Source organism: Crocodylus siamensis, chromosome 4 (assembly GCF_052110815.1).
Source record: "Crocodylus siamensis isolate JL-2025a chromosome 4, ASM5211081v1, whole genome shotgun sequence".
Lineage (NCBI taxonomy): Eukaryota > Metazoa > Chordata > Crocodylia > Crocodylidae > Crocodylus > Crocodylus siamensis.
Genome location: NC_143398.1, coordinates 80325104 through 80340501, shown reverse-complemented (window position 1 = coordinate 80340501; position 15398 = coordinate 80325104). Strand labels below are relative to the sequence as shown.

Sequence of the window (15398 nt, the reverse complement as noted above, 5' to 3'; positions counted from 1 at the left end):
GGGCTGATAATCATCTGATCATTGGTTCTGAGGCTAGGACTGCACCACTGTCCTGAACCAGCCACAGTGTAGTCCTAGCTTAATGACTGACAATTGCTAGCCTGGACATGGGAGTGTGGGTAGGGTGCAGAGGAGAGAGCCAAAAGACTTCCCTTGTTGGGGACTTTATACCCTGTGTCCAGCAGTTCTGCCCAGGCTGCCAGACACAGGAAATCAGAGGTTCCTGGTGCTGTTTAAAGTCCCCAGAGGGAAAAGCCCTTTGGATCCCCTGCTCAGGAGCCTCTCATCATCCATCCCTGGCAGACTGGACAGAGCTGCTAGGTGTGGGGCTTTGACATCATCCAGTTGTCAGCCCCAGCCCCAGATTACACCTAGGAATTTACCTCGGTATAAAACTCAGGACCTTGGTGCAATACCAGGGCTGAAGCTGACAATCAGCTTATTGGCAGCCCCAGCCCAACTTGCTAGTGCAGGAGAAGCCCAGGATCATCACCTATTGATCCCTAGAGAGGATTTGGGAGTCTGAGGGTTTTGTTTGACAGTCCCTGTTCTCATACAAATTGAGTCCTTCAATGGAGAGAAAGTATAAGAAAATTGGACTAGAATTTCCAATTATGAATATTGCAAACACATCTCAGAGCATGGAATCCCTTTTTATCTCCTTCCTCAAACAAAGGCTCACAACATTAGTTGATAGAAACTTTAACAAACATAGCAACAAGAAGATGCCATAATGTCACTCTGTTAGTCAAGATGCACTGACCTAATCTCTTTATCAAAAGTAGATGTCCTAAGACTGGCTAGTCTTCCAAGAAGTTTCTCTCACCTGTGACTCGGTTCCTTTTACACTACTTCCCTTAACCTCACTTATGCTAACATGGCCTAACTTAACATTAGCACTGCAAAAAGCCTACTAAACTTACCTTAATGCAAATTCAAAGGATCGCAGCTCAACACAAATGTCTACAAACACTAGATTCCCCCGGCACTGGCAAGTAGTAAAGATATAATTAGGATTGGATCCCAAAATCATGCCTCCTGCCATGCACATGTGGCATGTCCAAAAGCCCAGTTGTTGGGATAAGGGATCATACCCTGTTGCACCATTAAATGAATGTGCACCATTAAATGAATGCCACACATGCTCTGGCATATGGCAGGTTACCTCTGGCAGGGTAAGGAAGGCTGGGGCCAGCAACTGTGCTGGTGCCAGCAGCCTTACCAAGGAACCTACAGCTGTGGTGTTCCTGCAGCTAAGAGTCTGCTGGCATCCAGAGCATGGCTCCAGCCGTCTAGGCTCTCGTTTTGGGCAGTGTGCATTGCTGCCACATGTGTCACCCACTTTTTTTCTGCGCAGGTTTCTTTTTTTACTCTGGGATCTCCCAGCATGGAAAAAAATCAAACCCTGCGCTGCAAGATGGCAGTGCAGAGAATGCCTGAATATGCAGTGTGAGGCCTTGTGCTCGGCTGGACGTAGCCATGAGGTCCCTTTTAGCCCTGTTTTCCTATGAGCCTATTATCCTAAGTGTAACAACAAAAAATAGAAGTTCAGAAAATTCATTTAAAAATGAAAATACAAGAAAAAATTATCTCTGAAAAGTTCAGATGCTTTCAAAACTGTGCAATAAAAGTAATTAAGCTTGTACGGTACTGTAAAATGATAAAAGGTAATTAATCTTTAACTCATAGTTTTTGCTATATTTCATAAAGGTTTTAGTTAAAAACACTTTGTGAGCCCTAACTTTCAATTCCCCTTTCTTTTGCCAAATTTTATAGTTTTGACTCTGTATAAATGTATTTTTTTTTCCTAGCAGGCATATATGCACTTATCACTTTGGCTTTAGTCCATTTCACACCATTCCTTGAAGTTAACAAACTAATGTTTAATGCTATAGTCTCCATTTCTCAATGTTCTTGCAATATAGTTCTTTCATAAAATAGCATAAAATATCTTTTGTTGCATACAGTTTAATAAGTTCATGTATCTAATTGTTCCGAGTTTATCATTCAGAAGATTTAATGCAATAGTAGCCCTGGAGGGAAACTTTCTTGCTACATGATTTTCAAAGTCGTATTCACTTGCATTTAATCTTTCATTCTAAATTCTTTTTTGCATAGGATATCTTACAATTGGACTATCATCAGTGAAACGGAAAAAGGGAAATTATTTGCTTGAGACAATCAAGTCCATATTTGAGCAATCAAGTTATGAGGAACTTAAGGAAATTGCAGTGGTTGTGCAACTTGCAGACTTTGATTCCTCCTGGTGTGAAGGGATGGTCCAGGATATTTCACAGAAATTTGCCCATCACATCATTGCTGGTAGGTTAATAGTTATCCATGTCCCTGAGGAGTACTATCCAGTCCTGGATGGCCTTAAGAGAAATTACAATGACCCAGAAGACCGGGTGAAGTTTCGATCCAAACAAAATGTTGATTATGCTTTCCTGCTTAACTTCTGTGCTAATCTTTCTGATTATTATGTGATGCTTGAAGATGATGTTCGATGCTCAAAAAACTTCTTGACTGCTGTTAAGAAAGTAATTACCTCACGAGAAGGATCTTACTGGGTAACTTTGGAGTTTTCCAAATTGGGCTATATTGGAAAGCTGTACCACACCCATGACCTCCCACGCCTGGCCCATTTTTTGTTGATGTTTTACCAGGAAATGCCTTGTGATTGGCTGCTAATCCACTTCCGTGGGCTGCTAGCTCAAAAGGAAGTCATCCGCTTTAAGCCATCTCTGTTCCAGCACATGGGATATTATTCATCTTACAAAGGAGCTGAGAACAAGCTGAAGGATGATGATTTTGAAGAGGATTCATTTGACATCCCTGACAACCCACCTGCAAACCTGCATACCAACATGAATGTATTTGAAAACTATGAAGCAAGCAAAGCTTACAGTAGCATTGATGAGTACTTCTGGGGCAAAGCTCCTTCTACAGGAGATTTCTTTGTGATTGTGTTTGAAAAGCCTATTAAAATCAGCAAAATTAAAGTCGTCACTGGAACTGAAGACCGGCAAAATGACATTTTGCATCATGGAGCCCTAGAAGTAGGGGAAAAAATTGTAGGGAGCAAAAAGGGGAGGCAATGTACTACTTATCTGAGACTAGGAGAGTTCAAAAATGGAAACTTTGAAATGACAGATGTAGAGCACAAAGTACTGTTTAATATTAACTGCATGAGAATACTTGTTACCAAAAGTCAAAAGGAGTGGCTGATCATTAGGAGCATTAGCATTTGGACTTCTCAGGCACCAAATCAATAAGGCCAAGCTATTCAAGTAGGCCCTCCTTCTTTTCCTGGTGGAGATGCACCGTCAGCTGGGTCCCAGATGGTGCCATTCCCCAAGGGGAAAAACATACTTCCAATTCTTTACTACTGACACTGGAAATCTGGGAAAATCATAAAAACAAGCAAAAGCAATTTATTTTTTACTAGTTTGGCCAGGCAATATACTAACACAAGTTTGTTGGAATGTTCAAGTTTTATAGGAAATGTTGACAAGTTCTTGTTCATCTCTTAAGATCCAAAACCCCCTTTTCTTTTGTTTTAATTTCTCTGCTGTACTAAAAAAGAACAAATGTTATTCCTTTATTCCATTGTTATATAAAGGCTTTGACCAATATGTTGTCAAAAGAGACTTGATTCCTTCATATCCACAGATAAATTTAAAGTCTGATGGTAGTATCTGTATGTACAGTAGTTGGTGGCATGTTTGTTTTAAAGGCAGTTGTGATGAAGGAAGTCTGTTATTGAGTTATCAGTGTCTTTTGAGCACTGCAAGAGAACAATGTGTCTAAATATTTAAGTTATTTAAATGAATGTGTATACATATTTATACAATTACAATTAAGGCCTGACAATTCTGCAAAAATGGGTAATTGCATTCACCATCCTTTCTCAACAATTATGCTTTGTTCCGTTCCCACAATTGAGGTATTCAAAGAAGACACTGGCTGGATTTTTTGTGTAGGATCCCATCCTGCCATCCCCATTCAAACAGAATTCCATCCAATGAATCAGAGCTTCACTTGACTAAAGATTGCAGGATAAAGCTGGGGAGCACAAAGGACAAAATTCTTATGTTATATTTGCTTGGTAGCAATTCCCATTTTCAAGAGTTTTGTCCTCAGTGTTTGGATGTCCATTTCATGTAATACAATGCAAGAGAAAGCTCTACCAAGCTCAGCAGCTGGTATTGAAGATAACTAGTGTTTTCTGGTTGATGTTTCTATAATAGAGCTGTGTGAAATGCTCCCCACCATTTGCAAAATCAGGAATCTTGGGTTTGCTGGATTAGTGAAAAGTAAATATTTTTACATTATTTCAGAATTTTTTCAACATTTTCCTGTCCTGAATGAATTGTTTTAGGAACCATCAACCCTAGGTGTTGTGTCAGCCCATATATGTATACAAAACATGGGCCTGATCCCTTAATAGATTCAATATCTATTCCCAAGATTGTATATATTGCTATGTGCCCTTAAATTACTGGACAAAATTAGGTCATATATATGTTATGCGTGCACGCGCGCACACACACACACACACACACACTCAGACACGCACACAGAGAATATATTATAGAAATGAATCCGGATTGGCATATGTGAGTGTGTTTATATAAGTATACACACATATTTATATGCATATACACACCTATATGCATGCATGCACACACACGTGGTGGTGTTGTATGTGTATGTACATACATTTACACATACATACCCCCATATACAAACACACACTTGCATATATTTACATACATGCACACATATGCATACACACGCACACACGTGTGTGCACATGTATATGCATATATACAGAAATACATACATACATACACACATACATGTGTCTAGACACATGCATGGCTATATATATACCTATGTATACCACTATACCACATATACATGTGCACACATACATGTGCATGAGATGTTCCCAAAACTCTCTTAAAAGGTACTGGGATTATATAAATGTATCAATAGTGGCATTAAAGGGTACCTATTTCTAATCTTCTGAATCTTATTTCTAATCTTATTAATACTGCAGTAATCATTAAATTGTACATACTGGTTTTAGTTGAATCTAGAAGGTAAGGATTAAATTACAAAAATGTCTCACTTACCACAAGTAAAATAATGTTGTACACTTTACAATAAAAATCTAACATGGATACTTCACAAGAGCAAATTATTCACAGAGCTACAAGGAGCAGCAAGACAATAGGTTTTCCTTATTCATAAATATGCTAAATTCAAATGCAGGTTTGGCAAATCCCTGCTTACATCAACAATGTATATGTTAAAATAAATGATCTAGTATACACCTTTACATTGTTCACAAAAGCATCCCCTTCTCAAGGGATGCTTTTGTCAGAGAAGAAGCTTTGTTTCTGTTGTTCTTCAATATCCAACTAGCTCTCTAATTACTGTGAAAAGAAGATATTGGAAATACAGCTTTCAAGTTCAATTTGAATCATATCTGAGAATTCTTTAAATTACAAATATACATGAACCTTGAAGCAAGATTATAGTATAAGTGAAAGATATAATATTTTTTAAGACCAAGTTCCCTGGTAACTATTCATAATTTCATAGTTTGTAGGGTCAGAAGGGACCTGAGCAGATTGTCGAGTCCGACCCCCTGCCATGACAGGAAAGAGTACTGGGGTCAAATGACCCCAGCAAGGTGTTCATCTAGCCTCCTCTTAAAGACCCCCGGGTCTCTTGGAAGTTGGTTCCAGACCCTAGCCACCTTGACCGTGAAGTAGCGCCTCCTGATATTTTACCTAAACCTACCCTCTGCCAGCTTGTGACCGTTATTCCTATTCACTCCTGGTAGTGCTCGGGGGAACAGGGACTCCCCCAGTGCCTGCTGGTCCCCCCTGACTAGTTTGTAACAGGCCACTAGATCCCCCTCAGCCTTCTCTTGTGGAGGCTGAACAGGTTCAGGTCCCGTAGCCTCTCCTCATAAGGCCTGCCCTGCTGCCCCCTGATCATGCGAGTGGCCCTCCTCTGGACCCTCTCCATGCTGTCCACATCCCTCTTGAAGTGCAGCGCCCAGAACTGGATGCAGTACTCCAACTGCGGCCTGACCAGTGCCACATAGAGGGGGAGGATCACCTCTTTGGACCTGCTCGAGATGCATCTGTGGATGCATGACAAGGTGCGGTTGGCCTTCCTGACCGCATCCCCACACTGCCGGCCCATGTTCATCTTGACATCAATGATGACTCCAAGATCCTTTTCTGTCTCTGCACTGAGGAGAAGGGAGTTCCCCAGCCTGTAGGTATACTGCTGGTTATTCCTCCGCAGGTGCAGCACCTTGCACTTGTAAGTGTTGAAACCCATCCTATTCTCATCTGCCCACCCCTGTAACCTGTCTAGGTCCAATTGCAGCCTATTCCTACCTTCTAGTGAACCCAAATCCCCCCACATCTTAGTTTCATCAGCAAATTTGAACAGGATGCTTTTTACCCCCTCGTCCAATGGTGAAGGAAGACAATAGGTTTTCCTTATTTATAAGGAAGATGAAGATGTTGAACAGTGCGGGCCCGAGGACTGAGCCCTACGGAACCCCACTTCCCACATCCCTCCAGGTCGAAAATAACCCAGCCACCACCACTCTCTGGGTGCGGCCCTCCAGCCAGTTAGTGACCCATTTGACTGTGTAGGTGTTGACACCACAGTCCCCCAGTTTCTTAATGAGAACGGGGTGAGAGACAATGTTGAAGGCCTTCCTAAAGTCCAGGAAGACTATGTCCACTGCTACCCCTGCATCTAAGGATTTTGTGACCTGGTCATAGAAGGCCACCAGGTTGGTCTGACAGGACCTGCCTCTAACGAACCCATGTTGGTTGCCCCTAAGCATAATCTCCCCTGCTGGCCACTCATGGACAAGTGCCAGAATAATTCTCTCGAAAAGCTTGCCCAGGATTGAGGTAAGACTAACTGGCCTATAGTTTCCCAGGTGCTCCTTCTTCCCATTTTTGAAGATGGGAACCACATTAGCCCTCTTCCAGTCCTCTGGCACCACACCAGAGCACCACAAGTGTTTGGGATCCCGCAATGACCTCAGCTAATTCTCTCAGTACTCTAGGGTAGCGATCGTCTGAACCAACTGATTTGAATACATCCAGTCCCTCCAGAAGTTCCCTAACTAGTTCCTCACTAACTCTTGACCTAGGTGCACCTCCCCTGGGGTCTGAGGGGGGACCCGGAGGGGGGTGACTGTTCCGGTCCCTGTTCAGGAAAATGGAGACAAAGAAATCCTTAAATATGTTAGCTTTGTCATCTGGTGTGATGACCAAATTTCCTAGCATGTCCTGCAGGGGCCCCACATTACCCGGAACCTTCTTTTTGCTCCCTATGTATTTAAAAAAGGACTTCTTGTCCTTGATCTGGGAAGCTAGTCCCAGTTCCATCTCTGCCTTGGCCTTCCTGACTGCATCCCTGCATCCCTGAGCAACCGCAGTATAATCCTCCCTGGTGATGGCCCCTCCCTTCCATTGAGTGTACGCCTCTCTTTTAGCTAGGAGACACTCCCGGATGCTTTTGGTGAGCCATGGGGGCTTTTGCTCCCTCCTGGCCCCTTTGATCCATGTTGAGATTAACTCCCTTTGGGCTTGGAGGATCGTCTCCTTAAGGAGCAACCACTCTTTTTGGACACCAAGCTCCCCTCCCCTCTGGGACCTCAGCACTTCCCCAACTATTCTCCTTAGCTCATTGAAGTTCGCCATCCTGAAATCTAGGGCTGCTGCCTTGCTGTAGGCCTTTGCCACCTTGTGCTGGATGGTGAATTCCAGCAGGCGATGATCACTGTTGCCCAGGTGGTTGAGCACCCGCAGCCCCCTCACCAAGTCATCGCCGGTGGCCAGCACCAGGTCCAACAAGGCATCTCCCCTGGGGGGGCTGTGCGCCTCCTGAGTTAGATGGAGGTCCTATATTCTGGCTAGGAACCTACATGACTGGTCAGACCTGGCTGGCTGGTCTTCCCAGCAGATGTCTGGAAAGTTCAGGTCACTCACGATGACCACGTCCTTTGACCTCACTACCTCCATGAGCCGACTTAATAATTCCTGGTCTAGCTGTTCCCCTTGGTTGAGTGGTCTGTAGTAGACCCCCACCATTAAATCTCTTTCTCCTCAACTGCCTTGTATTCTAACCCAGAGCACTTCAGAGTGCCCCTCCTCTACATTAAGGAGGAATACACATCCTCGTGAATCAGAGTGCCACACCTCCACCTTTCTTCCCTGTCCTATCCCTCCTGTACAGCCTATAGCCCTTGATATTCACTGCCCAGTCATGTGTTGGGTCCCACCATGTTTTAGTGTGCCCCACTATGTCTGGATTGGTGTCAGCTAGTGGGAGGGTAAGTTCCTCTTGCTTGTTTCCCATACTACAAGCTTTGTGTAGAGGCATTTGAGGCCTCCTGAGGATGTGCGCACTGGCCCCCTACTTTCAGTATTACCCTGGCCCCTGTTGCTTACCTGTGTATATGTTCCACTTGTAGGTCTAGGCTGGGCTGTACTTGTGGGTGTTGCTTGGTTTGGCAGTCCAAGGCTTCCTCCACCCTCATCTTCCCCTTCCCCCAATAAGCCTAGTTTAAAGCCTGTTGGAGGAGATCTGCCAACCTAGAAGAAAACACACACTTACCTTTAGGAGAAAGGTGGAGCCCATCCCATCCAAGCATGTCTCTTGTCGTGATGTGCGGGTCATTGTCAAGGAAACCAAAGCCTGCCTCAAGACACCATTCCCGAAGCCACCAGTTGGTCTCTGTGATGCACGTCACATGCTGTCTGCCACGTCCGCTCACTGGTAGGACAGAAGAGAAAACCACCAGTGTGCCTATCTCCTTCAGCACCACCCCCCCACAGCATGGTAGTCCACCATCAGATGATCAGGGCTTCTCCTGGCCACATCATTAGTACCCACATGGATTAGGATCATGGGGTAGTAATCAGTGGGCTGGATCATGGCCTGGATCCTCCCCTTAACATCCTGAATCTTTGCTCCGGGTAGGCAGTAGACCTTGTGTGTCGAGGGGTCCTGGAGACAGATGGGGCCCTCTGTACCTCTCAGGATAGAGTCACCTATAACGATCACTTGGCTCTTTTTCCTCCAGGACTGCTTAGCTTCTTTGGCTTGCTGGGATCGTGGAGAGCATGGAGTTGCCTCCTCTCCAATTGACTCCTCTCCTTCCTTCTCCTCCAGAGTTGCTAGGGCCTCGTACCTGTTCTCCAGCTGGACTGGACAAACTGGTACTACTATGTTACAAGCAGCCCTAGTTCTGGGGGTAACCGTCTGCCACTCTGCAGTGGAGGGCACTTCCCAAGTTGCTTCTTCTTTGGGTGTGTGGCCCTGCAGGGAAAGGAAATAGCTGTCAATTTCATCCTCTGCCTCCCTAATTCTTCTCAGCCTGCTAACCTCCTCCTGGAGCTTCCTCACCTGTGTCTCCAGAGCCCTAAGGCGGGCACGCACAGGACAGGTGTGGGGGTCGCCAATACCTGCCCCCCCTGGGCCTTGCTGGGCAACTCTTGCAGGCCGGGGCAGGGGGAATGTCAGCCCCACCCCATGGGCTCTGTCTGAGTGGAGGCCTCAGACAAGACCTGGGTAGGCTGCGCCCCCTGGGCAGGGGCCCTGGCAGCACTCCGTGTCAACACCATGGTAGGAGTTGGTGCTTGTTTATAGCTCAGCGCAGTGATTCGCCCTGCCCTAGCAGGAGTCTCCCTCCTGGCCCTTCCTGCTCGTCCAGCAGTGCAAATACTGACAGAAACACCAGCACGCTCTTACAGAGCGCACCTGTTTGCGCGCTCTGTTCATGCGGCACGGCTCGGGAGCACGGCTCCCTACCAGCTCAGCTAAAAGGGATCCAGGGGTCTTCCCCTCTGGATCCAGCTCAGCTGCATCCAGTCCCTCTGCCCACTTACCTTTGGGGATCAGCCTCTGCTGTCTCTGCTGCTGGCTCTACTGCTGCTGCGTCCGCCTCCGCTTCGGGTCAGGTAAGGGGGTACACATGCATGCAGGATGCACATGTGCCTGGATCCTTCCTCTCTTCCCTGCTCCTGGCTCCTGACTTGTCAACTTTAATATACCTTTAAATATGCAGTGGATTTTTTTATTATTATTATTTATTGATCATTAACAATGAGGACGAATGGAATTTAATAAAGATCCCAAAACTCTAATTGTTTGGCTATATATGAATGTGTTATTTTCAAACCAAATGCATTCTGACTGAGCAGATAGAATTCCAAGTCTTAAATGCCCATATAATCACAACCATACAAAATTTGAATGGTTTAGAATAAACAAAATGTTCTAACGCAAACCTGAAATAATTTAGGTCATAATTTTAAGCTGTAAATACAAGTTTATTCAGTTGGACAAAAATGTTTCTTAACACTCATGAAAATAGCGAAAATCACTTAATATTTTTTGCTGTGTTTCCAAAAAGAAACTCTCTACACCCCACCTCCACCTTCCCTCATCCCCATTGCCACTATTCCCTAATTATTCCACCCACAATCATCTTTCTGGGAGAAATTCCAAGGTCTTAATTCTGGCAGGCCACATGATATCTAATATTTAAGTGTGTGATTCCATGGGTAGAATCCAGAACCTTGTGTTGGGTACGCAGGCTTGCTATTCAGGGTGTGGAGTAAGTTGCCTCAGAATGGGCATATCTACATGTGTGCTTTACTGCACAGCAGACTATTTTACTGTGTATTAAAGCATCATGTAAAAAATTTGATATTACACTAATATGCAGTAAAATAGTCTATTGCACATTAAGCATCACCATGCAAATGTGCTAATGTGCATTAGGGCAGCCTAATGTGCATGAATTTAGTACCTCACATTGGAGGTACTCAATTTAATGTGCTTTGGAAAACATGCATTAATACATGTGTAGATGCACTAAATGGGATACAAAACCTAAGTTAGGATCCTCCTAGAAATAGCATGAGAAATGCTGAGGACAGGGGTATGTCTTAAATCCTACTCCTCCTTTGGGTTTAGGTACATCCAGCCATTTAAAATCTACTGACTAGAATCCTCTTTTGAGGGTTTCATAGATTCATATATGCTAGAGTTGGAAGGGACCTCAATAGATCATCGAGTCCAACCCCCAGCCTAGGCAAGAAAGAGTGCTGGGGTCAGATGACCCTAGCCAGATGCCTATCCAGCCTTTTCTTAAAGACCCCCACGGTAGGGGAGAGCACCACCTCCCTTGGAAGCCCATTCCAAATTTTGGCCACCCTTACTGTGAAGAAGTTTTTTCCTGATATCTAGCCTACAACCATCTTTACACTGAGCTGAACAGGACTCATTCATTTCTGTTACAACTATAGTTGTTGTACTGCCCATAATTTATATAATAAGCTGATATTTAGAGCACTCACAAATAAATTAGGAAGTCTTTGTTCAGTCCTTCCCCAGCCCAAGTGGCGTTTAATAGGTATCATACACCTCCACCCAGAGTTTCCTAACTATCAGGCTATGGGGTTCTCTGGGCTTAGGGAAGACTCTTCATCTCTCCTTGAACAAGCTGGGATACTGAGCAAACAAATAATTTAAAAGTCATTGGGATAGATAAAGAGAACAAGAGGAAGCATAATTGTAGTTTAGTTATTAATGCATTTCCTGGAGAATGTGGAGACCTGTATTCCAATCCATGCTCCAGAAATTGTTCATGTATTCTGTGATGCTTATGATGGCTTTACAACCAGGCTTGGACTTGTTCTGTGCCCCTGAACAAGGATGAATTTCACAGTAGTGAGATGAAGAGCAGATTTTATACATGAAAAAATATTCATGCTGTGAAAATGTTTTCATGCTTTGGGACAAATTTACAAAGCTAATAATTTTGCAAGGTCAGCATTCTCCCACTAAGCTGTGAAAAGTTGTTTCTAGAAGAAAAAAGCAACATTTCAGTAAATTTGTGTGTTCTCACCAATTTTTGAACTATTGGATTTTGGTTTTTGCAAGTGATTTACAATGAAGCAAAAAAACCCCCAAGACAAACAGCACCCCTTCCCCTCTCTCACTGCCCTCCCCCCGCAACCAAACTGTAATTTCACACAGGTCTATTCTTTAAAGTTTACAAGTATTCCTACATTTTTGTTATTGTGTATTTTCTGTGTTCATTTGTGGGTCAGATGTAAGTTTCCTGAAAAACAGGTGTAGAACGATTTAGAAATATTATATTGTGGCCTGCCTACTACAGAAGAATAATATCTAACGAATGAGTCGATTCACTAAACATACGTATATCATTTCCATTGAAAATCTTCTGAACTCCCTAGTATGTAATAATTACAAGCTTCTGTATAAGGAGATATATTTTTCCATCCTTTCTCATGAAGTATAATTGCTTTGAGAGGGAACAATTGAAGAATAAAGTGTGACTCAATGCGAAAAAGAGAAAAAGAATATAGCCCTACTTTACTACAATTATCTTACAAACTCAAGTGAAAGTAGCTGGCTGGCTATACCATATCATTGTATATTCCTTGTAGTGTTTATACTGTGATGAAAAGACTTCAATAAGGTGCTATATGAATGTATTGTTTTCATATCAATCTGATCATATATGATGTTTTGGTTTACTAACCACACAGTATTCTGTCATGTTAGACACAATTTCCTTCTTTGAAAGAAACAAATTAGGATCTTGTTCTTTACTGAATTATTAAAAACGAAATCAAAATGAATGTAAAGGCTTTCTACAGTATTTCACCTCGGAAAATAGTAACAGGGCACACAGTCATCTTCGCATCTGCAGATACAACTGGACGTCATTTTGAAATATTTTACCAGTCATGATGGAATTGATACCACTGTGTAATTTTATTTGTTTTAAATTTCCAATTTTGAGCTCTGCACTATTTGAATGTGTTGCGTATTACTGCTCTTAATTTCTACTATGTAAAATGAGCTTATGTAAAATATTCCATCTTCCAATGGCAGGGTGTATTGCTTTGCAAGAACCAGGTGGGAAATACAAGTGGATTCACTGAAAACAAATAAAATGATTCATTTGTCATAATTAAAATGAGATATATAAGTTGAATCTTCACCACTGCTGTGTCAACTTTAAAAAATAAAAGAAAACAAGAGGCTTGATCCTGCTTTTTTGTTTTGTTTTGTTTTTAAGTAAGTAGCAAAATTTCCATTGTTTTCATTGAGAGCAGGATTAGGCAAATTAGGTATTCAGAGGTATGGATTTATGGATTTGTAAAGTACTTATTAATGCAAAAACAAAACTATACCTGTTCATAATTTTTCCTCTGAGCAGTAAAGATGGACATATATAGAAACAGAATTTCTTCTGGTGCCTCTTTATATCATGCCCCTTCTGAAGTGTGATGTTTTTCCCAAACTTCATTGCTCCATGTTTAAGAGGCCTAAAATACTGAATCGATTCCAGTGTCAATTAATCTGGAGGCTGGACACCCATAAATCAGATGATCCAGATAGATTGCACCCAAGAGTGCTGAAGGAACTGGCAGACATCATAGCACAGCCACTGGTGAGGATATTTAAGAACTCGTGGTGCTTGGGTGAAGTACCTGAAGACTGGAAGAGGGCCAATGTGGTGTCCATCTTTAAGAAAAGGAGGAAAAAAGACCCAGGAAACTACAGGCCAATCAGTTTGACCTCAATCCCTGGGAAGATTTTGGAAAAATGATCAATTAAACCATTCTTGACAGGCTAACAAAAGGCAACTTTCTGTGGGATAGCCAGCATGGGTTTGTTGCAGGTAGGTATTGTCTGACCAATCTCATTTCCTTCTATGACTAGGTGATGTATCACCTGGACAAAAGAGAAGAGGTTGATGTCATATATTTGGACTTTTAAAAAACCTTGGACCTGGTGTCCCATGATGTCCTTATGGAAAAATTGGACAGCTACTGCCTCAGCTACTCCATAGCCCAGTGGCTGGGGAACTGGCTCTGAGGTCGGACCCAGAAAATGGTAGTTGATGGAACTGAATCAACATGGCACTCAGTGACTAGTGGCATCTCCCAAGGCTCCATTCTCAGACCTGTACTCTTTAATGTCTTCATAAACAATCTGGATACTGGTATCAAAAGCAGACTGACCAAGTTTACTGACAACACCAAACTTTGGGGAAGAGTGTCCACACTTGAGGATAAGCTGGTAATCCAGGCCAACTTCAATAGGCTTGCAAGGTGGGCAGATGAAAACCTGATGGCATTCGATATGGAGAACTGCAAGGTGCTCCACCTTGGGAATAAAAACCCACATCACTTTTATAGGCTTGGTGATGCTACACTCACTAGCACCATGACTGAAAGAAACTTGGGGATCATGATTGACCACAAGATGAATATGAGCCACCAGTGTGATACCACAGTTGGCAAAGCAAACAAAACTCTGGCTTGCATCTACCAATACATCCTGAGCAAGACCCAGGATGTCATCCTTCTGCTGTACTAGGCCTTGATGAAGCTGCAGCTGGAGTACTGCATCCAATTCTGGGGTCCATAATTTAAGAAGGATATGCAGAAGCTTGAAAGAGTCCAGAGGAGAGCTATGTGCATGATCAGAGGGCAAAAGTATAGACCTTATAAAGAGAGGCTGTGAGCTATGGGACTCTTCAGCCTAGAAAACCGCAGGCTCGGGGTGACTTGGTAGCAACCTATAAGTACATATGGGGTGTGCATCAGGATCTTGGGGAACACCTGTTCACCATAGCACCCCAGTGGATGACAAGATCCAACAGTCACAAGCTCCTGCAAGACTGTTTTAGGTTAGACATAAGAAAAAACTTCTTTACTGCTGAGCCCCCAAGGCCTGGAAAAAACTCCCGGCAGAGGTGGTGCAGACACCTACTCTGGACACTTTCAAGACGCATTTGGACATTCATCTTACTGGGATCCTTTCACCCTAGCTGACTTCTTGCTCCTGGGGCAGGGGGCTGGACCTGATGATCTTCCAAGGTCCCTTCCAGCCCTAATGTCTATGAAATCTGTGCTATTATTTCTCACAAGCCAGTTTTGGAATCATACTTTGGAAAAGTATGCACTTTTTGTTAGCGTCAAGAATAACTCAGGTAAGAAAGGGTCCACCATAAAAATGAGCCACTAAAACTTAGAGAAAAACAATGAGTATTTGATTACATTTTATTCACTAGTGCATATTTGACAATTATCAAACTGTGTAGGAAGAGGATGAAATTCACCGCTGGATAGATGGCAAGTGTAAAATTCCAGTTAATTATTTTAAAATAGTTTAAGTGTCATATGCATTATTAATTAAGGATGTTATTGGCTCTCTCTGTGGTGGTATATGTAAATTTTGCTCTTCAAAAGCAAACTTTTGTTCCCTCAGTTCACTGACTTAAATACATCTGT

General features: G+C 43.1%; 1 protein-coding gene across 4 annotated transcripts in view; it reads left to right on the top strand.

The window, feature by feature from the left end:
- Positions 1-5559, top strand: part of MGAT4C (MGAT4 family member C) — a 698999-nt gene extending 693440 nt beyond the window's left edge. For all 4 annotated transcript variants that reach the window (XM_090042642.1, XM_090042645.1, XM_090042643.1 and 1 more), the window contains one exon: positions 2119-5559. In XM_090042642.1, coding sequence (XP_089898768.1) covers positions 2119-3275 — 1157 coding nt within the window. In that variant the 3' untranslated portion in view covers positions 3276-5559. The remainder of the gene's footprint in view (positions 1-2118) is intronic.
- Positions 5560-15398: the final 9839 nt, after the last annotated feature.